General features: G+C 47.6%; 2 protein-coding genes across 2 annotated transcripts in view; one reads left to right on the forward strand and one right to left on the reverse strand.

The window, feature by feature from the left end:
- The first annotated feature begins 2,784 nt into the window (after nt 1-2,784).
- Nucleotides 2,785-17,504, forward strand: LOC135827197 (abl interactor 1-like). Its single transcript, XM_065339727.1, has 8 exons — nt 2,785-3,083; nt 5,826-5,981; nt 7,733-7,856; nt 8,884-9,038; nt 10,027-10,075; nt 11,577-11,620; nt 15,308-15,661; nt 16,610-17,504. Exons 1-8 carry the CDS (start codon nt 2,955-2,957, stop codon nt 17,081-17,083), a joined length of 1,485 nt encoding a protein of 494 aa, XP_065195799.1. The 5' UTR covers nt 2,785-2,954; the 3' UTR covers nt 17,084-17,504.
- A 773-nt stretch (nt 17,505-18,277) lies between these two features.
- LOC135827205 (uncharacterized) overlaps nt 18,278-25,675 on the reverse strand; it is a 32,915-nt gene continuing 25,517 nt past the window's right edge. The window contains exons 14-19 of the mRNA XM_065339736.1: nt 24,263-24,520; nt 23,797-23,889; nt 22,724-22,935; nt 21,363-21,475; nt 20,083-20,421; nt 18,278-18,934 (exon numbers count right to left, since the gene is read on the reverse strand). Coding sequence (XP_065195808.1) covers nt 18,752-18,934; nt 20,083-20,421; nt 21,363-21,475; nt 22,724-22,935; nt 23,797-23,889; nt 24,263-24,520 — 1,198 coding nt within the window. The 3' untranslated portion in view covers nt 18,278-18,751. The remainder of the gene's footprint in view (nt 18,935-20,082; nt 20,422-21,362; nt 21,476-22,723; nt 22,936-23,796; nt 23,890-24,262; nt 24,521-25,675) is intronic.

Consider the following 25,675-nt stretch of genomic DNA (forward strand, 5'->3'; position numbering starts at 1 on the left):
TGCGCGCGCGCGTGTGTGTGTGTGTGTGTGTGTGTGTGTGTGTGCGGGGGGGGGGGGGTACGTGTACGTGTGAAGAGCAAAAACCAGTACTGATAAATTGATAATGCAGGCCAAGCAGAGAGGAACGCAAAGCAGACAATCACCTCTACATACATTGTAATCTCCTACAAATAACACATACATGTACATGTAGCTTCATAAGCAGAAAACGAGATATTGTCAGCGCGACAGACTCACACACACACACACACACACACACACACAAACACACACACACGCGCACACACAAATACCCCCCCCCCCCCACAGACTAGGGTCCGGCGGATTCTGCTGGCAGAAAATTGGCAGAATTCGGTACTTTTTCTGGTAAGTTTCATGCATGTTTGGTATGTGGATAAAGAAATGGAGCAGAATTCGAGGAATTGTCCGCCATAAGGTTTGTATGGTTCTGCCAATTTCACTGCTTTTCGAGCAAAATCTGCCACCTTTTCGAGCAGAATCCACCGGTCCCTACCACAGACACACACCACGAGACCATAAATCTGAAACGGCATGCATTTTGACACACACACGCACACATGCACACACACACACACACAGTCACACACACACACACACACACACACACACACACACACAGTCACACACACACACACACCACGAGACCATACATCTGAAACGGCATGCGTTTCGACGGGCTTTAGAAGGCCACGAGTTAGGTGATCCACATCAAGGCAATACGCACCACCAACCCAGCTACATGTACCGATATCTCATACTAGACAGCAACTGAACGCGGCACACATACTACACACAAGAGCGCGTACAGCGGCAACTTTCTCCTTATGCTTACGGTTGTCGAATACAGCATTGACGACACACCGAGACACACAGAGGAACACAAACTAGGGTCTACAATGTACACACATACAGTACATGTGCATGCACAATGTACATGTATACACAGCTATGCGTTTGCGTGTTTTCATGCTCCCTTCAAAGGTTTATGTACATGTATACGGCATGTATGATTTATGTTGCTTGAGTACGCCCACTTTGAAGGTCGAAGTTGGATTATACAGGGCGTGAACAGGTGAGATTTTTATGTCTAGCTGTTAATTACCCTTACCTTAGCCCACCAAGGAAATCGGAATAATCAAACTCGTTGGTGCTCCAACTTCATTTCGACGTAGAAAATTCGCTGTTTGAACATCTCAATTTCAAAGGGTAACCACTGATTTCGATGTGAAAAACGTTTCCTGATCGCCATAAAAAAATTCCTGCCGACACACACCATAACAAGCTCCAAGTTCACAAGCAGTGGCCACAAACGGTTGCTTGTCATGAAGGTGGTTCGACACTTTCGACCAAATTCGTTCACTTCCGTATTCAGTTGACAATTATTTTTTGCCGTCATCAAGACTTATTTGGGCCCAAAAGCGCAAAAATCAGTGTAAGTCTCGATTAGTGGCAGAGATTATGTTTTTTGCACGCTTGAGGATGGACTGCAATTTCTGTAGCTATTATCTGCGAAAGGTGGCTGCGACTTTAGAGAGCCGAATTTCAACCTTTTACAGAAATTTTCAGCCGATTCTGGCGATTTTTTCAGCCGATCGAAAAGCCGAATAGGCCAAAATAAATGGCCGATTTGGGAAAGGCCTAATGGGGATATAAAACGCACCAGATTAAAAGAAGAAGAAAAAATGGAAGGAGTGACAGGTACATGTACATTATCTGAAAGTGAAATGTTAGGAGGAGAGACAGAAGGAGGGGGAATTAGACAGACAGTGTGAGGAGGAGAAGGAGACTCTGAGAACAGACGTTATCAGTAGGAGGAGTATGTGGAGCGGAATTTGAAAGCTGTGTGGTGAGGCAGTTATGCGGATGCTGATACTAATCAGAGATGCTCATGTGCCCACGACCAGTATGATTCATCGGGCCGAAACGAACACGATGGTGTGTAATTATTTGCAATGGCACTTCACCACTGCATTGGAATACTATGTACTAGTACTGTACTCAGTAGTGTACACTCATGTACATCATGCAAGTCGTGACTCAACTGCATAGCACATCCTCAGATGTTGCAATCAGGGAGTAGTACAATAACAATAATTATAATAAGGTATTGTACTACTCCCTGGTTGCAATGTGCGACCGCACTCCAGTACCGTACATGTGCAGTTCACTGCATGTACAGAAAGACCGGAAGTTCTGTGTAGAATGACGGATCATCTTTCAGTGGGAATGTTCTTCACATCACGAATGTTTGCTCTGTGAACGTATGTTCGAATATTCGGTATGTTTGTTTCAGCCTTGTAAATATGAATGAAACGAATATGAGCTCCTTGGTCACAGACACAGGTCCGTGAGAACAGCCAGAAGTCAGGATAACGCAACACTGCCAACACTGGCAGTATAAACTGTAACTAACTTTGAGTCGTGCTGAGATCATATCACTATCAGAACTTCTAACGGAGAATTTTTATGGCAGGTGTCACCTTATTCGACGCCACTACTCGTAGGGTTCAAAGTTCAACGCAAGGAGTTGGGCGCAGTCGAACCGCGTCGTAAGTAGATCTACGATACAGTTCATCGATGGCATTACACACCGTTTTTGCTGATGCCAACGGAGCTTCCGCCTTCGGCTATGACTCGGCACACTGCCCATATATAGCGTAGTCGCGAATATGTGTGACGAGCCGGATGTTGCTCTCCAGTTCCGCAATCCGACTCGTTTCTTTGGGTAGACAGCTACTGCCAGCAAAGGAGAACATACAGCAGGCTGGGTGACCACTTATTTCTTGTGCTGTTCACTGTTGCATGCTCTTTACTTGGTTGAGTGTTTCAACTCTTTCCTGCGTGGCCCCTTGGCTGCGTTGCGAATCCTCTACCATCTGTTGCAGGGCAGCTTCGCTTGAGCAGGCTGATCAGTTTCCTAGTGACTTGTCAGGATGGTGGACGCCATCGCTCGGGAAGTTCCTATTTCCAAGCAGGCCCTGTTGGAGAGCTCCAATCAGCTTGCAGACGTTGCAGACTATTGTGAAAAGCGGTACCTCGAGGCGACGTCGGAGCATGAGCAGGTACAGGTGCTAAGTGTGTTTAGGTTGGCCATAATCATGATTCTGTACGAAGTTTGGAATTACGTTGTACTGGTATCAGTCCACCGACCTCTTTCTTCTGAATGTACTTCTTGTATGTGTAGTCCTCGGGTCGACGCGACTTTAATCCAGTTCTCATATTACCGGCTTCGATTTTCAACAAGAACCAGGGCGTCACACACGAACGGTACGACCCCCCGTCGTACCACTTTTCGTCCGAGATGATCCACCCAATGCCCATCCAAAGAAGCAACAACTTCATGTGATCACGTCATCACACACTTGCACATGGTGCAATACAATGCTGATGCACCGTATCTAGCCTAGTTATAGTACATGTACTTGCCTGCGGCCAGTAGTGACGACCGTCAAGTTTGAAGTCAAACAGGTGTGGGCTTGGTGATGGTCTAAAGCCTCATTCATAGAAATACTTTGTTTCGCGTACGGGGAAACACATTGTGTGACGGTAGCGCGATGGGCCAAACAAGTTTAGCTCAAGTCCACTCTTTTCGCGATGCGGTGCGCTTCCCGTTCGCGAAATGAAGTATGCATCAGGGTTAGTCAGTCACAATACTGGCAGGTTCAGTCACACGCTATCCGTGCGTACATCGCGATATAGCCAGTGACCCACAGACTCACGTTTTCTGCCTGACGATACATACCCTGTGCGGGAGCTCACCGACGTTGGGCCGGAACGAGAGTGAGCTGTGTGGGTCTGACCACAATGTGGCTGGGGGGGGGAGAGGGCAATGGCCTTGACTTGAGTGACAATAATTTTGCCTTTCGAACAGTCAGAGTCAAATTGCCACGTGGCAAAGTAAAGTAAAAAGAAAATGATCATGTCCGTTCCCGAAGGGAAGCCGAAGGGAACTCACGTGGCAAGTGCAGAACAATCAAATTCATGTATACCCCACGTCACACATTCCACTCGTCAAACCTGCAGGAAAGCACAACTCCCTGCTCAATACACAGAGTTTCGGGGAATTCACCCCTCATCAGTTGAGCCTGAGTAGGCTGAGGAAGGCTGTGCCTGAAGAGTACCACTTATATCATGTATATAGTGCTCTCCAGACCAAACCATCACCAGGGATACACACTGAAATGTATGCTCCAGGAACACTACATCTTATAGTGCTCAAGCATCCCTAACCGTGACCATTAGACAAAGTAGAGATACAAACTGACGGTGGCTCTCTATTTCCAGCATGTGTTCCGTGTAGTAGCAACCAACATCGTCCGCCGAAGTCACAACTTCTAAGTTCGATTTGTATTGTAATAATTATAGATTGTGGAAACTGCCATAGGCTGTTACTTCCCTCCTCGCCAAACACATATCCAGGCTGTCAGAAATGGGGTTGCATTTATGCATCTACCAAAATACATGTCCAACATACTAGCAGGGAGACATGTACTATTGTATATGTCTAAACCGATTAGCTTTTTCCTATTTTTTCAAGCTATCGGCGAAGGGGGGGGGGGGGGGGGGGGTCGTCCAGACCTTATACGTGACCCCTCTGGAATCTGGATACATGCCTGCCCTTTCTCCCAACCTCCATCTCCGTCTCCTTTTGTCTCCATCTTCCCCTACCTCTACCTCTGCGGCCCCGTTTCTGCCTGTCTAACATCCTCCATCCCTGCCTAGTGCCTTCCCGGCCTCTATCTATCCATCTCTCTCTCTCTCTCTCTCTCTCTCTCTCTCTCTCTCTCTCTCTCTCTCTCTCTCTCTCTCTCTCTCTCTCTCTCTCTCTCTCTCTCTCTCTATCAATCTATCTCTCTCCCTCTCTCTCCCTACCTCTTTCTCTTTCTCTCAAGTGCACATGCACACGCAAATGCATGCACACACACACACATGCACACACACACACACACACACACACATGCACGCACACACAAACACACCTCAGACCTTAGACCTGCCCATCGCGGAAGCGATGATAGCGAACAATTATGTTAGACATAGCAACTTGTGCTGGGATTACTCCATTCAACAGCTTGCAAGGCCGATGAATTGACCGCCACTAATGTTTAGCCTGGTATCCACCACACAGCTGATTGAAGTGGCTTTTTCTGGCCAGTGAATCCCCACAAACATGCAGCTAATGGGGTCGTTTTCGGCACTTGTGCCAGTGGTTGTGAGACTTACCCACTCACCCCCACCGTTAGGCGCTGCATCTGCCGCTAGGGTTTATCGGGTGTTAGCGGCCGTCGTGAGTTCCCTTCGGGAACGGATACGATAATTTACTTCTTTTTTTTAATCCCCACAAACACACACACATACCATAGCTAAGGTCCGTGTTGGTTGCTCTGGCCGAGCCACAGCTTCCGTGGGACATATTGTGCGTAACTGGTGACTCCAGTGTAAGAAGATGTCTGCGCTGATGATGTTGCAGGCGAGCTCTTGTGTTGGGCAAATCCACCCCTGCTCCGGAACCATCTGTCACACCCATCGCTTTCTGGCTGTTGGCTTAATGGTAGGGCACACGTAGCTAGCTGTACACTTGTGTCGCTTCCTGTCGCTTACGCGGCTGAAGGAGCGGTGACAAGTTGAGTATACAACAGGTGATGATTACGGTCTGTTCTGCTTGCAAACACACACACACACACACACACACACACACACACACACACACACACGTGCGCTCACTACCATAAGTAGTCTAGTCTTCACTGCTGTTGTGTGTTTGGATTCTCTCTCTTTGCTCGGTGTTGCTTGTCTCTCTGCAGGGCACTATCATCAATGAATCAAAGCAGTATACTATTCAAGCTCTGGCCAGTGTTGCCTACAGTATTAGTGTGCTTGCTCAGCATGCCACCAACTTATTTGACCAACAGTCACAGCAAATGGATCGATTAGATGAATCTGTTAGCCATCTATCCACGGTAAGGACTGCAGCCATGCGCAGAATCTTCTGCTTGTATGTGTGTGCATGCCAGCAGGTGTGTGTGCGTGTGGATGTGTGTACGTGTGTACGTGTGTGTGCACGTGTTTGTGTGTGTGTGTGTGTGTGTGTGTGTGTGTGTGTGTGTGTGTGTGTGTGTTGTGTGTGTGTTATGTGTGTGTTGTGTGTGTGTGTGTGTGTGTGTGTGTCGATAGTGAAGAGGGCAGGCCAATCGTGAGGCAAGGGAAAGTTGAAAACATCTGAAGGCCAGAACATAGCTAGTCAAAAGTCGTATTGATAACGCACGTCAATTTCCATGACGTGTATTTTGCAAGTGTCAATTTCCAAAATGTTTATGTAGGACCACACGTATAACATATTCGTAGCCTGCACACTGACATCTAGGCCAGTAGAAGGGGAAATCCCAGCTATTTGTGTTTGAGCAGCGCAGTACAGTGAAGTGTCAGCAATGTCAGGGCTCACCACGACCGTACAAAGCGTCAATAACGGTCATTTGGATTTGACCAATCAGCGCACGGCAAAACGGGCTGTTTCTTGCAATTGTGGGGTGTTTTCTGAGTGGAGCTCGGCTGTATTCGTTGGTTTTAGACATTAGGCCATTGTGGATTCGTGTTCAGAAGGTGTGTCTTTGGAGGGTTACCGTCTCGAATTTTTCGATTTGGCCTTCGTTTGGCTGAGATCGGATGGTGAAATCACTCAAACGCGAAGGCGTGCGAACAAGTGAATGAAGAGAAAATTAGAAATCGGGGACGGTAAACCGATAGAGAATTCCAAGACCTTGAAAATGAGCTATCGATGGTGAGAATCGGCCAAGGAGAACCGCTGTTCTACTTTTTTGAAGACATCAAGGTCGGCCGTGCGTCGCCGCGCGCACCAACAAAAACTGGCAGCCGTGCGCATATCTGCAAGTACAACAAGAAAGGACGGAGGAGACAGCAAGCGTTCCAAGTGAAGAGTTTACCTTCGTGTTGACTCAAGCTAAGGACTCATGCCAGTCAGGGATCATACCAGTCATCTCTCATCATGGTCATGACTAAGGGATTCATTTGTGGCCAGGAAACTCCCCACGCTGCGAGGCCAAACAGAAAAGAGTGTGCCGAGTCGCGATCAGGAAACGCTGAGTTCTACTGACAACATTGGTTAGCTAGGCGCGGCAAATTCTTGTAGATGCCAGGACTCAAGTTCACTAGTACCTCACGGACATATCTTGGTCAACACCCACCAGCGGATTGAGAAAAATGACCAAGATGGCTTGGAGAAAGGACGTCTTCTCCGCGTGTCTTTCCCGACATGAAACAACAAGATTCGCTTCGGCACTGGCGCTTCGCTGTACAGAGTAGACCAGGGAGTCGTAAAATACCGGTATTTTACGACTAGACTGTACATCGCTGTGCATCGATGAGCATGAACTCGGGTGCGTAGCCGCTATGACTGCACAAACTCTGGCCTTGGCGGCATCGCCATGTTTTCAAAATGGTGGTCGACGCTTTTTGAATTTTGTATGGTCGTGGTGAGCCCTGAATGTACAATTGCGAATCAGTCATGCATGAGAATGGTGTCGTTATTCGCGTGTTGCCATTATTCATGAGGTTGCAAGTATACAGTCAAATGCTCACTAGTTCTGAAGATGATGTCGTTATTCATGAGTTGTTGTTGTACCCAAGGTCATTATTCATAACGTTGGCTGTACACCGTGTTTCTGTGTGTAACTGTTGCATACCCCCACTGCAGTGTGTCAAGATCCACAAGGAGAAGATCGTCCGCCGTGATATCGGCAAGATGTCCATGTTGAAGCGCAATCGTCCCGCACCCTGTGTTAGTGTCAGGGATGGCGCTGCTGTAGCCAAAACCAAATGTAAGAATTATATTGTGTGTGCGTGTGTGTGCGTGTGTGTGTGTGTGCGTGTGTGCGTGTGTGTATGTGTGTGTGTGTGTGTGTGTGTGTGTGTGTGTGTGTGTGTGTGTGTGTGTGTGTGTGTGTGTGTGTGTGTGTGTGTGTGTGTGATCTACACTGCGCGCAGTGCTATGCCATGTCTTGCCAAATGTCCAGCTCATCATTGATTGTCCACACCACAAATCAGTGTAAACAACTCCAGCAATGATCAGGGAAATGTTGGCCGCTCCGTATGTGATAGTCTCTATTCCAGCCAAATAAGAATGACTTGGGTAACGAGCAGGGAGTGCATTTTCGTTCATCTTTGCCGAGACGAATGTTCGATGGATTTCTCGTGTGCGCTGGATGGCAGTCCAGAATCAGGCGAGCATCTAGTCAGCAGGATAAAACCGCGAGCGCCCATGCATGGCATTGGAGCTGTTGTGTATACTTATGTTGTGTTTGTAAATATACTTCCAATGTAGTACTGGGGAGGAGTGAACTATACTGTGTAATCACAACACCCGCCGCTTGAAATTGCAAGGTAGGGGGAGAGCACAATCATGTTTTTCCTCTTCACGACAACAGCTGGATGGTGTTGTTGTTGTTGTGCATTAGCCCGTTTTGGGGCCCGTAGTACTAGTACCAGCATATGCACCGCCGGTTACTTCAGTTGTGTAGTGCGCCTTTGTTGGCACCCACAGTGCATGCCAAGGAGTCGTCCTTGTTTCCACGAATGCAGCGCCATTGTTGGCCCCCGTTTCTACATGCTGTTGCTGCGCCACCTATGATTCCTTCGGCTGCATCACCTTTGCTCCTGGCTCTACTATAGTAGTACTGTACTTGAAGGCATGCATGTGTGCCGTCTTTGCTTCCCTTCCCGTCTGACGCCATTGTAGATAGCAATTGTGTATTGTTGGCTCAGCCCAGTGCTAGTGCATTTGACAGAGTGACGACAAACGCTGAGTAATGCCCTGATTTTTGTCTTGTGATGTCAACATGCATGTAGATCACTTCAGTCGCAAGAAAATCGACAGCGCTTCCTTGGACACCATTGGATTTGGCTTGCCAAAGCAGCACTCCGATCCCAGGTGTCGGGCAGGTCATAACTCACAGAGAGGGATGCAATCAGCTGACGGGCAATCAGGAGCACCTCTACAATCAGTAAGTGTCAATATGCTCTTGGAAGTGTGATCAAATACTCGTAGGAAACATCCTAGCCAGCCCTGGGAAAATCCAATGGAATGTAGTATGTGGGTGCGTGGGCGGCGGCGATGGGGGGGGGGGGGGGTAATAAAATTATTTTTATTTGATTCCAAAGCCCCTTCTCCATGACACCATACACATGCACATGCACAAACACACCACACACACACACACACACACACACACACACACACACACACACACACACACACACACACACACACACACACACACACACACACACACACACACACACACACACACACACACATACATATACACATACACATACACACACACACACAAACACACACACACACACACACACACACACACACACACACATCTGTACACGTACAGAGAAGAGAATCAAAGTGGAGTTGCTGTAACTCCGAGTTTCACGCGTCAGCAATTATCACACAGCACTGACTAACTACGATGTTGTGAAGATGTGATTGATATCGGCTGCAGCAAGTGTGAGTAATGTAGCGCGGGTGAATGGTATGTGTCAATAGTGTAATGTGCACATACGCAAGCTGGGTGGGGTGACATTAAAGGACAGGCGCTAACAGCATACACCGAGGCGCATACGACCAGATGGTCTACGAGTTTTAGAGGGAGACGACACAACATGAAATAAACATGGTTGCTGGGAAGGAGAATGACACAGGTCTAGCCAGCGCTAGTAGCATCAAACATCCACACCAGCGCCTCGCCTGCATGGTGTGGATAGTTTATGTGACGGCTGATGATGAGAATTAAACACATCTGTATGTTGTTAGATGATTTAGATCCTGGTTTGGCTACACCGCACTCCACTACGCAAGTGACCACGCCTATGCTGTCTCATCATTGCAGTTGTCCAATGAATTGTATACAACTAGTACTGTGTTGCACAAAGTTGTGATTGAGTGTGTCTGCTGTCTTGTCATCATCCTGCCTGTAGAGTGCGTCGATGCATTCATGGTCGAACAGGAAGTCCACCATAAGATCAGGTAAGCAGCGCTTGGGCACTGAGTAAAGTAAACCCTGACCTGACCGGACCTGACCGGACCTGACCGCATGCCCTTGGTGCAGTGGAAACTGTCCTGATATGACAGGATTCCGTTTGATCAAGGGATGCACGTTCGATCCACAGCACGTCGGTGCATGACCATTTGTCCGGTCAATACAGGAGTCCGCTTGGTACAGGGTCCGGCAAACACAGTATCCCGCCGTATCTCGACGACGTTTTGCTGATTCACATGATCTCTCAAGACATACCCCCCCCCCCCCCCAGTCCTAGTAGAGGGGTCGCCAACCGGTGCCCAAAACTCATACTCTGGCTCAAGTGCAACAAGGAGAATTTGGGTTGAGAGTAGGGCTGAAAACAATCAATATATCAATATAACGATATTTGAAGCCAGCATTCGGCAATCATAGCCAAGCGCGGCTAGACCGGAAAAGTAGTCCACGCTGGGCCAGTGTACGCACTAACTGTCTGCCACCAGTGAACACTGTAGTACTGGACGTGTGTTATGCCAGTGAACAGCGCAGTCCGAACCCGGTACACTGTGCCCGCAGCAATAACAGTGCAATTCTTGCATTCTAGCACCTTTTAAAGGGGAAGTTAAGGCTAAAATCAAAAATTCACCAGTTGTAGTCTTCGGGGTGCTGAGTCGAATGGTCTTGGTTCGAGAAAGTTGAGACGCTCCCTTCCTACTTGAATTCCAATCGAACTCGCGCACTTCCACCGAAACTGGGTGACTGCGCCCTACTAGATTGGGATTTGTATGCAAAATGTCACTAAAAGCGCCATTTCGTTCTTATAAAAGCACGGATGACAACTTTCACACCAAGGTTCAACTCGAGTGACAGGACTGCACCCAAAATAGGTCAAACAGGCTAGTAAGTTGTACCCTGCAGGCGCGGTGACCAGGTGACTGGTGTACGCAGGAGCACGTGACCGCTTGTTCAACCATGTTCGATTGGGAATAAAGGAGGAACGCTGCATCGCAGTCTTTTCGGACCAAAACCAGTCGACTCAGCGTCCAAAAGACTACAACATATGGGCCAATCGCGGTCATCCGTGCTTTTATAAGAACGAAATGGCGCTTTTAGTGACATTTTGCATACAAATCCCCATCTAGTAGGGCGCAGTCACCCAGTTTCGGTGGAAGTGCGCGAGTTCAATTGGGATTCAAGTAGGAAGGGAGCGTCTCAGCTTCCTCGGACCACAACCATTCCACTCAGCACCCCGAAGACTACAACTGGTGAAATTTTGATTTTAGCCTTCCCCTTTAAACATGTGCATGTACATAATACAGTAGGTATCGTTATATCGCTAGTGACAGCTAACGATAATCGACACCTTCCTTAACGATTAGCAAATGTTTATCGTATCGTTTCGGCCCTAGTTGAGAGTATGTACTAGTACTTTTAAAGCAGGGTGTCCGTGCGTGCTGTTTCTTATGTTTGTATATGTTTCTGGGTGCGGGTTTGTTGTTGTCTGAACAGGAGGTATGGATGGAGGCCTCTTCAAAACTGTACACGCCGGCCCGGTGAGTGCAGCAGCAGACTCAACTACAGAAGTGGAGGGTGCTGCAGTATACTTTTAAAACTACAGAAGTGGAGGGTGCTGCAGTATACCTTACCCTGCAGTATACTTAACTACAGAAGTGGAGGGTGCTGCAGTATACTCAACTACAGAAGTGGAGGGTGCTGCAGTATACTTAACTACAGAAGTGGAGGGTGCTGCAGTATACTTAACTACAGAAGTGGAGGGTGCTGCAGTATACTTAACTACAGAAGTGGAGGGTGCTGCAGTATACTTAACTACAGAAGTGGAGGGTGCTGCAGTATACTTAACTACAGAAGTGGAGGGTGCTGCAGTATACTTAACTACAGAAGTGGAGGGTGCTGCAGTATACTTAACTACAGAAGTGGAGGGTGCTGCAGTATACTTAACTACAGAAGTGGAGGGTGCTGCAGTATACTTAACTACAGAAGTGGAGGGTGCTGCAGTATACTTAACTACAGAAGTGGAGGGTGCTGCAGTATACTTAACTACAGAAGTAGAGGGTGCTGCAGTATACTTAACTACAGAAGTGGAGGGTGCTGCAGTATACTTAACTACAGAAGTAGAGGGTGCTGCAGTATACTTAACTACAGAAGTGGAGGGTGCTGCAGTATACTTAACTACAGAAGTGGAGGGTGCTGCAGTATACTTAACTACAGAAGTAGAGGGTGCTGCAGTATACTTAACTACAGAAGTAGAGGGTGCTGCAGTATACTTAACTACAGAAGTGGAGGGTGCTGCAGTATACTTAACTACAGAAGTAGAGGGTGCTGAAGTATACTTAACTACAGAAGTAGAGGGTGCTGAAGTATACCTTACCCTAGAACTTTATGGCTAGACATCACCGAAAATGTTTTTAAGAGTGTGCCAGACTGGAAGCTAAGATTTAGGAATAGACACCGATGTTTGCCATGTGACGTTGCACTCAGAGTACATGCTTACAACGTGAATCTACAGTGCTGCTCGATGAAATCCTATCGCGTGAGTCGCGTACGCACCGGACGCTGGGGATCGTCTTACCGTGAACCTCTGAGTTATGACCAAGTGTTCGTCGTCCTCTTGCTGTGTGTACAAGGCTCTGTGTTTATTCACATTGAGCACTCTGTGGATGGCCAAATGGCAAGGAATGTTCACCTTGCTAAGTTGTTTCTAGTCTTCAGTTTGTATACTACATTGTAGGACATCAATTTACACTTTCATGCCATTTTCTATAGTTCAAAAACTGGATAAATAAACGAGAGAGCTTGGAAGCTCAGGGCCCTACGCTATGCTTTTTTGCCTTGATAACCTAGAGAAAAAAAGCATAGGGATGTTATAAATTCTAAAAAAATTCCAACACACGGCGAGGAGACAATAATTTGATAACCGCAATCAATAAAACTAGCTGAACCGACATTTGTGTACTTTATTCATGCAATGTAAAAACGGTGGAGACGATGTGCAATAAAACGATGAAACTATGAAGAAATGGTGTAGGGAAAAAAATATGGATTCAAACAAGTTTTCGTACAACACTCATCAGGAATCGTCGTTGTACTAAAGGACACTGAAACAAAAATTGAACTATTATAGAAAATCTAAGTTAGAGAAATAACACTAAGAGCAACAACAGTGAAATTTACAAGTGTGAATTTTAACAATCAAAGCGAGAAATGAACAAAGGAGAAAGGAAGGAAAGACAACGTGATAACACATAACAGCAGTACATTACACCTAGAACATTTTAACGGCCAAGCTTGGCCGCACTAAACACGACATGTTACTTGAACAATTTCAACCCAATTATACTATCTTTCTGTACACACAAATTAGGCTTGTACAGACGCTGATAGATAGCTTCCAACACTTTTAACTGTAGTCCATAACCATGACGACCACGGCACAATACAGTGAACGAAGAGTCGGAATACGAATTGCAACAATCAGGACTAGCTAGCAGATGATTGTACACTGAAGACTTGCTACCACGAAACCTACGCACAACACTAACACTCTCACCGGCATTCTCACCATCACTCCCATCACTGCTCTCCGACTCACTGCTCCCTCCGCCGTCCGTTCCATCCTCCGCTTCCTCTGTACTCTCTCTGTCTCGTCCATCCCGCCTGACCGGGTCCATTGAACTCAACTCGGCCGTCACCCTGCTATCACGTCCCTCCTTTCGCCCTTGTCCGCTGAGTGCGTAGCTTCTGTTGTAGTTGGCTGTTGATCGTCTTGGTCTTTCAATTATGGAAAACTTGTTTGAATCCATTTTTTTCCCTACACCATTTCTTCATAGTTTCATCGTTTTATTGCACATCGTCTCCACCGTTTTTACATTGCATGAATAAAGTACACAAATGTCGGTTCAGCTAGTTTTATTGATTGCGGTTATAAAAAAATTCCTTTTTTTTTAAGACATAACCTGGGATTCGAACCCGCACTATCGCGCGCTCTGCATGCATCCCCCGATACACTTCGCATACATACTAATTCTTCCAAGTTGCTTCACGTTTATGATCTTGCATTTGAAAGCCCTATTTGAATATGCATTGTGGCCAGCCGTACGGTACGGGACAGATACGGGACAGGTACGGTCGAGGGTAATACGACACCGTCTACCGCCTTGATGACCTAGGCAAAAAAAGCATAGGGATGCTATAAATATTTCAATTCTCCTATTTTTTTAGGCATAACCTGGGAATCGAACCCGCACTATCGCCCTACATGCATTCCCCCATACTCTTCGCATTCATACTCATTCTTCCAAGTTGCTTCACGTTATGATCTTTCGTTTGAAAGCCCTATTTGAATATTGCGGCCAGCTGTATGTGGCCAGCTGTGTTTGATGGTACGGTACGGGACAGATACGGGATAGCGCCAGGCGTGACACAAACACACAAACAAACAAACACCAAACGAGAGAGCTTGGAAGCTCAGGGCCCTACGCTATGCTTTTTTGCCTTGATAACCTAGAGAAAAAAAAGCATAGGGATGTTATAAATTCTTTAAAAAATTCCTTTTTTTAAGACATAACCTGGGATTCGAACCCGCACTATCGTGCGCCCTGCATGCATCCCCCGATACACTTCGCATACATACTAATTCTTCCAAGTTGCTTCACGTTTATGATCTTGCATTTGAAAGCCCTATTTGAATATGCATTGTGGCCAGCCGTCTTTGATGGCACGGTACGGGACAGGTACGGGACAGATACGGGACAGGTACGGTCGAGGGTAATACGACACCGTCTACCGCCTTGATGACCTAGGCAAAAAAAGCATAGGGTTGCTATAAATATTTCAATTCTCCTATTTTTTTAGGCGTAACCTGGGATTCGAACCCGCACTATCGCCCTACATGCATTCCCCCATACCCTTCGCATTCATACTCATTCTTCCAAGTTGCTTCACGTTATGATCTTTCGTTTGAAAGCCCTATTTGAATATTGCGGCCAGCTGTATGTGGCCAGCTGTATTTGATGGTACGGTACGGTACGGTACGGGACAGATACGGGATAGCGCCAGGCGTGACACAAACACACAAACAAACAAACACCAAATTAAAGCTGTGTGGACCCTGGCTAGCGCCAGACGTTACTGAAGTAACGTCTTCTGCATAGCTACGGGAATAAAGCTGACACTTCGGTGGTGAACTGATTTTCATTGTACTGTTTGATCTTTGTGCTCAGGCTCCCGTTTCCGTTCCTGTGTGTCCACCGAAGGCGGGATCCATGCGTTCCAGTGCGTCAGAACCAGGAATACGGCCTGCCGTCCGACCTGCCTTAGCTAGGCCGGGGCCAGCCCAAGTCCAGGAGGAAGACAACATGTATGAAGACTGTGGTCCCAGGCATAATCCTAATCCAGCTAAACCTCCTCCCAATCCGATGCAATTTAATGCACCTCCTCCCGATCCGATGCAATTTAATGCGCCTCCTCCCGATCCAATGCAATTTAATGCGCCGCCTCCCGATCCGATGCAATTTAATGAGCCAATGCAATTTTCACCGCCGAATACAGCACCACCACCAGCACCCATGAGCCCGGTAAGATATCTGTTTGCAATATACTAAAATCGTTTTACAAGGAATAGTACAAGCTAGGAAGTTGTGACTTTGGCGGTAATTTCTAGAAGTTGGCTTCTGCCAACACTAGCTTTTTAAATGCTTCCTGCCGATTGACTGAGACCTCACTGATTAGTGTATACCATCTGGAGCGCACAAAAAGTATGTTGACCCTTCGACTCGACAAACCTGCAAGAAACCACCATTCCATGCTCAGTAGTAGCACACGGTTTTTGGGGGATTGCATTCCTATTCAGACGAGCTGGAGAAGGCTAATGGAATTTGTGCTCTCCTGGCTAAAACCATAACAAGTGACCGAACTTCCAGTGACGCCTTCCAGCGTGGCAAACATCTCATAAACACCAACATGACTCAGTGTTGCCCATGGAGTGATAAGAACAGACGCCGAGGACGTTTGGTCATTTGCAGCGCTGTCACCTGCACCCGCGGCGCCAATGCCCAATGGTCCTGTTGTCGGCATGACATGGGCGACACTGACTCACGCTGCTCACTTGGACTGTCAGACTTGCTCAGACGACCCCCAGATTTGAGGCAGACGGGAATGATCTTCAATAAAATTCTTTGACTTGGCCTGGGTTTTGACTTTGATAAACTATAATGTCGACCGCACATGCACAGTTGATCCTCTAGATTGTTATGATGACGTCATCGTGTCCAAGATCTTTGTGACCATGAAGTCATCATGCCAAAGAATGCAAAGATCCTTGTGATGATGAAGTCATCGTGTCCAAGAAGCTTTAAAAAAATGTGAATGTTTTCAGGCAATTCTCTGTGCTTGTAGTGGCCAGTATGTAAACGAGCCCACGCACCCTATTAAAGATACTGAATTCACTACTGGTAACTTATTAAACTTAATGGAGCTGTTTTCACTGTGTGCCTATACGTGTTGCTACAAACTTTCCCTTGCAGTCAATAGGTGGAGGGGCTCTGATGGACGATCACTTCGATACCATGTCACAGTATTCTACTCAGGAGCAGATGGCACAGTATTCTACGCTGACACGCAAGATGCCAGGCGCGAGCCAGGCACCTCCGCCTCCGGCACCTTCTCAGTTCCACGCCGATGCAGATCTGGTGGAGGAACAAACGTCACCCTTGCCACCACCACCACCATTATCAACCGACGATCTGCCGCCTCCGCCACCGCCTCCGGACGAAAACAACTACACCGCTTACGGTGAAATACCGGACAACCCTCCGCCGGCCCCACGTGAATATGCACTTGGTCGTAAGCCGTCCAGACCGTTGCCAATGGCAAAGCCGAGACTGCTCAAGAAAAGAGATTCGTCTTCAAGCACCACGTCCAACGGTACGCTGAATGGCAGGAACACCTCGATCACAAGCGCCTCTTTTGCCGATCTACCACCACCGCCTAATCTATAGGTACTTGACAAAACCAATAGTCACATGGACAAAGTGAGAATACGCGTTGCAGACATGTTGATACATTTCTACTTCTGCCCTTGCAGGCTTCAAGCATACTTTGCACACAAAATTGAATAACATGAAACTTGGTATGAACTGTCTGCTTTCAAGTAGTGTTGTTGTTATGCTGCACGCTGATAGTAGTGTTGTTGTTATGCTGCCCGCTGATAGTTCAATGTATACTTTCCTTTCGTAGGTCTTCTCTTATCCTGTGCCTGTTAGACTGGCTCTGTGCAGCTGCTAAAAGCTGCTTCCTACTCACTGATTGTACATCATACCTACTCACTGATTGTACATCATACCATGCAGTTCATAAGCTTTTATACCGTGTACTATTATTTCTTCTTATTCGAGTAAAGAAGCAAACACCCGTCTTGCACGTATGCTGTTCCTATTTTGAAGTGTGTTTGCTGCTGGTACATGTACAAGCAAGGAAAACACACATACCGGTACACACATAGACACAAAAACATACACATGCATGCGTGCACGCACGTGCACCCACACACATGCACACACACACATGCACACACGCACACACACGCACGCACGCACGCACGCACGCACACACACACACACACACACACACACACACACACACACACACACACACACACACACACACACACACACACACACACACACACACACACACACACACACACACACACACACACACACACACACACACACACACACACACACACACACACACACACACACACACACACACACACACACACACACACACACACACACACACACACACACACACACACACACACACACACACACACACACACACACACACACACACACACACACACACACACACACACACACACACACACACACACACACACACACACACACACACACACACACACACACACACACACACACACACACACACACACACACACACACACACACACACACACACACACACACACACACACACACACACACACACACACACACACACACACACACACACACACACACACACACACACACACACACACACGGTGGTTGTGATCTGCATCTTGATTGTCTCCAACAGGAGCATAGCCATGCCATGGAAGCAGTAGAAACCAGGGAGTAACCCTTGCTAGAACCTTTCACAGACAGACTGAGACTGGGAACTGCATGCACGTTGGCCATCTCCATTAATTTTTATTATCACTGGTGCTCACCGGTGTTCTCATAAAAAAGGGACAAGCAAATTTAGAATTCAGCAGAAGTAGTTGAAAATACAGAGCAAACAGCAGCTTAGCGATAGTGCAATGGGTCCAAGCCAATGTACACAGTGAATGGCAAGACCACACTTGGTGCAGCGACAGGGGCACAAGCAAGTAAACATAGCCAAATACGGCGATATTGCAATTCAATTGGATGTGCACTTTACGAGGTGCACAAACAGCAGCGAAGATAATCAAATAAGATAGAAATAAAAAATTAACAAGCAACAGTGTAGGAACGCACTGCATTCTGTTTGTAGCGTAGTTTATCAAGTTTGGCACACACTCACACACTCACAGTCACATACACACACACACACACACACGCGCGCGCGCGCGCGCGCGCGTGCGTGCATGCGAATGATTGAGAAGTGTTCCTGTACTATCAACGATCAGATCGTGGTGGAAGTGATGGTGCGTTTAGAAAAGCTTTCCCTGATGCTGCAATTGGGTTTGGAGGAATCTTCAGCGAAGAGATCTCCGAGGTGGCCTTTTCAAAAAACCGTAGCATACTCTGTGTCTTCTCGGCTCTTGTTGTTTCGTCATGTTCCAGGAAAGATGGCCTTACCTATAAACCAAGACAACCATCAAAGAAGAAATAACCACAACTTGATCAGTCTTGTTGCAAGACTGTATGGTATTACTATCTGTTGTGGGTGTCTATCCAGGAACCCTTTTCTCAGAGCTGCAGGGCCAGGGGCTGTACTGCAGGCTACAGTCTGTAGGCGTTGAAGGTGGGGACGTCTTAAGTCAATACAGTGGCATCTAGTGGATAAGTCACTTGTGTCACGTGTTGCCATGATCTTTTGTCTGCACGGGTTATGAGGGCCAAGTCTGGTCACTGCTGGCCTGATACGCGCCTTGATTTACAGCCAGGGAAAGGAAATCGTATCGACTATGGCTGGGTACGACTAAGATCGTACACGTGACAGTGCAAGAACCTGAGTGTACTGGGGTCACAGAAGGCCCTCCACTAGCCTTAGGGGGTGATTATAGGTGAAACTCCAGCCCGGGTTGGCCAGCCTGCCTGCATAGGGATCTCGGGCTTGTACACACATCAGCCCGGGTTGGCCAGCCTGCCTGCCTGCATAGGGATCTCGGGCTTGTACACACATCAGCTATTATGTGTCATATGACCAACAAACAGGACTCGCTCATTCACGCCACCTCCAAAAACACGACCATGAACGGGTGCAGGTGGTGGGGAACTCTCTCGTGTTCTACCTTGATGCTAGCTGTGTAGCACAACAGCAGGGCAGCCACATTTCCAAAGCAATAACTTGTCCTGGGAGCTGAAGAAGTGCTGGCGATGATCGGGTAGAAGAGTTTGGTGATAACACGTAGAGTGTTGTTTTGGCCCATATCATGCAACATGTGTACTGTGTAGGCAGCAGCAGGTTCAAGAACATGTACCCCTTCACCCTACATTGTAGTACTCCGTAATAGAGAGGGCAGACAAGTCAATGCACACAACCCGGAATCCCGGATAGATGCGAACTGTGGCACATGTAGCCATGTGAGTGACAAGCGGCCTTCTCTGCCCCTCTCCATATACCTATGTACCCGGACAGACGTGCATGCTACGCCTAGACACATGTGCACTCTACAACGAGCCACACAAGCAGCACACAGCACGTACACACAAGCAGCACACAGCACGTACACACAAGCAGCACACAGCAAGTAACAGTTACACACTGGCAATACACAACTCACCAGTTGAACTGTCCAGCCTAGCCTCTGCATGATGATCTTCTGTAGCTCAACAGAGCCGAAGAGTTTTCCCGACTTCCACCAGGCGTTGTCCGGAATAACGAGCAGCGCCACGTTCACTACAGTACCTTCCGGCCAGTCTACATTGCTGACGCTCAACAGGCCTATTGACGAGGAGCTACTCTGCTTGAATGTCAGGGGATTTCCCCTACCGTCCAAAGCCATGATGCCGTCAATCCACCAGGCATGGGTAAAATCCGACACATGGCAAATATACTTGTCAGTGGACAGGATCGAAGACGGGAAGTAGTTGGCCAATGAGGTACGCTTCCGCAGCATTGTCTGTACACACACATGCGCATGCGCATGCGCGCGTGCACACACACACACACACACACACACACACACACACACATACACAGATGACAAAGGGCAAGAGCGGTCTACCACTCAACGTCCACAATCTGGCCAACAGTGCAAGTACTCTTGGCCATGACGAAGACAAGCTACATGGACAATACGAACAAGGCGAAGGAAATGAAAGCATGCACATATACAGGTGTGGCGTGTGAACTGCTACACTTGAATTCTGGCCCACACAGTGCCACGAATAGATTTCAACTACACAGACATAGCCACTGTACAGAACATGATTGTACAAACAATTCGTAAGTATATTATACAGGTCGATAGGTCACAGCCTAAGTACACACCAGGAGATAGCCCATAGAATAGTTCGGAGCACTCTCAAGCCTGTCTGAAATATTGCACATTTGTGACGAACACAAATACTATGAAATACAGTTTACGGATTACAGAAGGACAGTAGTACTGGCACAATATAGTCATATAAGTTGTAGTGATACGATGATGGTATGCAGGTCTGCAGGGGGCTACCGGTACATGCTCTATACGAGTGCAGTCCCTGATGGCAGGTGTCAGATTCCACTTGCCACAATCGCAGACCTACTTGCATTCTCCACAAGCACTCTATTCCAGCAATACACATGACACACGCCAAACGTATCCTCTCTATGCAGGGTGCTGCTGCTGCCGTGTGCTGTTGCAGGGTGCTGTTGCAGGGTGGGGCAGCAGCACACTGCAGCACCATTTACTACACAACATCACTTCACCACCACCATCACCACCACCGCCACCACCACCACCACCACCAGTAGCAGCAGCAGCAGCATCCGCAGTCATAACGGTTGCTATCAAGCAATTACACCTAGGAAACCGACCCTGATTTATCAAGACGCGCATACAATGCACAATGTACATACCGCGTGTTTCCTGTTGAAATGTGACATCATGAGTGTCTGACTGTGCACTAGGTCAGGCCCAGCCGAGAAGACATTACTCTGCATGATCACAGAGCCGATGCGCAGGAATTTAGCTGAGCAAAAAAAGAAAGAAAAAAAGAATCTAAAGTTACCATCAAAATGGGATGCGGTAGTAGAATCTACATGTATGTCACAGGGACTGAGAATTTGCCCCCCCCCCCCCCCCTTTGTCGGACGGATAAGGGTGAAAAATCAGCTACATATTGTAATTATTACATTCTAGAATAATCATTGGGGACGTTGGGCCGGGCAGTGAGTTAGGGACCATCCGGCATTATTGATGATTTCCAGGGAACGAGAAAGTGTCATTACGACTCTTCACCATCCACTCACCCTGAACGAAAAAAGAAAAAAAGGAACCCATATTGACTTGACATCTTGAATAAAATGGTTCAGCTATCAAAATGAAACTGGCCCCGCTCCACTCACAAAATGAGGTAGATGAAGCCGAAGTGCGACGCGAACTCGCGAAACACCATTCACAGATCACGGATGCAATGTGGCCTTGCATGCCGATGTGGCCTTGCATGCTGATGTGCCTGAAAGCGCAATGCTGGCGGCTGCACGACATCATGGCATTCGCGTAGCTGGGTACAACCAGTACACATCTACAAACAACTCTTGAACCTAATGCATGACCTTTGCTGCAAAGAAGGGCCAACCTGCACTTCGCATAGCATATCGCATTGCGAAAAGGTGAGCCAACCTCAAATTCTGCGATCAACCATTTGCGACGGTTCCGTGAGCTGCGCGATGGGTGCGATTCGGGAATTTCCGGTTTTTGCGGGCGTCCCATCGCAAAAAATGCTTCACCGAATCCCGCCTTAGACCGAAAAATGATCCTAAATAGTACCCCATTTCACGTAGTTTGGACAAGTTTCCACGACAAGTCCCTTGCTGTTGCTAGTGACAGGAGTTGTGTGGAGTCAATAGAATACAAACAGGCTGTTTCTCTGGGCTATCATTCCATCTATATGTACGATATTGGTATGATTTAGAGATTTTCGACACAAGACGGTGGCTGCTCATAGCGTTGGAGCCTTCTTCTACAACACCCCCCCCCAAAACGCAATATCGGTACAGTCGACCTACCCTTATAACGATATTTGCGTCAGACCAAGAAATATCGTTATAAGGGTAGGTTGACTGTATCTCATTTAGACATAACGTGGGAAATGTACTGATTTTAGCACATAAACCTGACGTTCTTTACACAGCTTGAGCTAGGGTCAAGTTCACAGACGTGTACAAAGCACAGTAAGGTTATATCTCGAGCCGAGAGATGCATGTGATGTCCATACCTGACTCTCTGACGGTATCCGGGGCAGAGAGCATGGAGAAAAGATTGAAGACCAGCATGAGATTCAGGTCCAGACAAGCCAGGGCATGAACGAGCGACAAGTAAGTACTCGTTGATTTAGCGCTTTGTGTCAGGCCGAGGTCTTGTGCAACTTGCTTCAGCAAGGCGCCTCCTTCAGGCTCTCCCAGCTCAGCAATGAAGTCGAACAAAGCCCTGATTGCAGCAGACAACACGAACACACACACACGCACACACACACACACACGCACACACACACACACGCACACACCAATAGCAGCAGCAGCAGCAGCAGCAACAAGAGTCAAGGCACACGTCTTTGACAGCACCAATGAGCTTGGACAAGTATCACAGTTCCTCGTGTTCAGTTTTCCTCACACTATCGTGGACATGGAAATGCAGTCGATTGACCGGGGCCGGCGCCCTCAGCGCCCTCAGAACAGCGCTTGATGCAACCAGCACGCTGCGGCGCATATAATACAAGGTCATGCATGTGTGTACTGCTTACCCACGGCTGCATGGCCAGCGCCCTGGGGCCGCTAGACGTGCGACCGGACTTCCATGCCCACAACAGTACATGCTGAAAGTACACTTCAGCTCAATCATTCAAGGCTGCCTGCAGCCCGTATGACTAGACTTAAATCGAACCCACTGCACACTAAGGCATGTCCAGACTCAAATCAAACCCACTGCACACCAAGGCATGTACGGTAAAACCTGGTGTAAGCGACCTCTGCGTTTAGCGACCACCTGCTCTTAACGACCGTTTTTCCATGCACCAACAGTTCTACACAGACACTGTGGGACCTGGTGCTAAAGACCACCTGGCTTTAGTGACCGCTTTTGCTTGCAGCAATGGGAGGATAAAGGTTACAGCAGCAGGTGTTACTGTACCAGTACTAGTGGATACTGGAGAAAGAAAACACTGAGGAATTACAGCAATGACGAATGATCCCCACAACTGTGTTGCATTGTATCCATCACAACATCGCAAACGCCATCAACCGCTTCCATGAGAACATGACTATTTCAAATTTCAATTGTTTAGTGACATACCCTTCTGATGCACGAAGATAGAAGCTACCATGCGGTGTGGCAAGGAACTGGAAGAAGGCTCGAACGGTGTTCGAATCATTCACTCTGCTTGCCCTGTTGAAACACATATACACACACATACACATATACACACACATACACATATACACACACATACACATATACACACATGTACACACACATGCACACACACACACACACACATGCACATACAAACACACGTACACACATACACACACACATACACACACACGCATATATACACACACACACGCATGCACACACACACACACACACACACACACACACACACACACACACACACACACACACACACACACACAGAACGACAAAATAGGCTAGTGGCCTACGCGAGAACACCAAGGGCAAAATCTTGATCAAGCAGCAAGTTCCTAGACATGCTAGGCACACACACAGCAAGTCAACGCTCACTGGACTGACTTACAAGAAGAACCTGGCAATGTTGTCAGCAGCTGGAATACCATGAACATGTCGCATCTTGAACAGGTTGACTAAGGACGTCAAAAGATGGGAAACCAATTCCTGTGGAAAGTAACGCCTATTGACCATTACATCCATGAGGTTGTCTAGGAAGACAGGATGCGTGCCATGCATCTGCAACGCTAGAGACATGGACGGAAGCAGGAAATCTAGCGTACCGGCACTGATATCAGTCATGACCTTGGACAGCGTGTCAGCCAAACTACACACACACACACAAACACACACACACACACACACTTATACAGACAAATACACACACACACACACACACACACAAACACACGCGCGCGCACGCACACACACACACACACACACACACACACACACACACACACACATGCGGAACCGGTGTTAATCAAAAATTGAACGCCAATAAAATACAGTCAATGGAAGACCAGTAAACAACACTCAATGAACTACAGCGAAACCTGTCTAAGACGACCGCTCAAGGGACCTTCAAAATGTGGTCTCTGTTACCAGGTGGTCTCCTTATCCAGGGTTATTTGACTGGGGATAGTATCCCTTGATCCTGCCTGCAGTGGTTGTCTGGGACAGGTGGTTGCCTTATCCGAATGGTGGCCTTGACGGGTTTTTACTATACATGTACTACAGTGCATGTACCGTAAAGTACCGCCAGAGCGCCCCGTCTCGCGAGAGCGCCCCACCTTGATTTTACAGCCAAGGGAAGAAGATCGTATGGCAGAATGCTACCAAGTTTGTACGATGTGAGAACCTTCGTGTACTAAGGTCACACTTGGTATGCTTTTATGTGGCGCTCGAAGGTAAACTGGGTACGGATTGACTGCACAATGTTCAATGTTTGTACAAGGTCCGTGTCGTATGACCTACAGACAGGAATACACCTCCACAAGGCGACCACGAAAGGACGAGATGGTGGGGCGCTCTGGCGGTACTTTACGGTACTAGTACATGTATTTAAGGACTCGGAGATTGGGATGAACACGGGCCGCAGCGGATAGAAGCAAAATAATTCATATCCTATGGTGATTTGTCTTCGCCCGAGTTCGTCATATCCGAGTTTTACTGTATTTAGTACAGATCCATTTTTTGGACCTTTTGACGCCTATCGCCGGAGGCGATGATAGCGATGCTACAGCAGAAGCCATAGCAGCTTGTGCTGGGATTGCACCATTCAACAGCTTGCAAGACTGAAGAATTGACCGCCACTATTCAGCATGGTCTACACCACACAGCTATGAAGTGTCTTTTTCTGGCCAGTACTTCACCCACAGTACACCCACAGTACACCCACACCCACACGCGCGCACACACATACACACACACACACACACACACACGCACACACACGCACACACACACACACACACACACG

The sequence above is a fragment of the Sycon ciliatum genome, chromosome 1 (assembly GCF_964019385.1).
Source record: "Sycon ciliatum chromosome 1, ocSycCili1.1, whole genome shotgun sequence".
Taxonomy (NCBI): Eukaryota; Metazoa; Porifera; class Calcarea; order Leucosolenida; family Sycettidae; genus Sycon; species Sycon ciliatum.

Coding starts and splice junctions, on each gene's coding strand:
- LOC135827197 (XM_065339727.1), top strand. CDS start 2,955: ATGGTGGACGCCATCGCTCGGGAAGTTCCTATTTCCAAGCAGGCCCTG. Junction 5,982..7,732: donor CTGTTAGCCATCTATCCACG/GTAAGGACTGCA, acceptor CCCCCACTGCAG/TGTGTCAAGATCCACAAGGA. Junction 11,621..15,307: donor AAACTGTACACGCCGGCCCG/GTGAGTGCAGCA, acceptor CTTTGTGCTCAG/GCTCCCGTTTCCGTTCCTGT.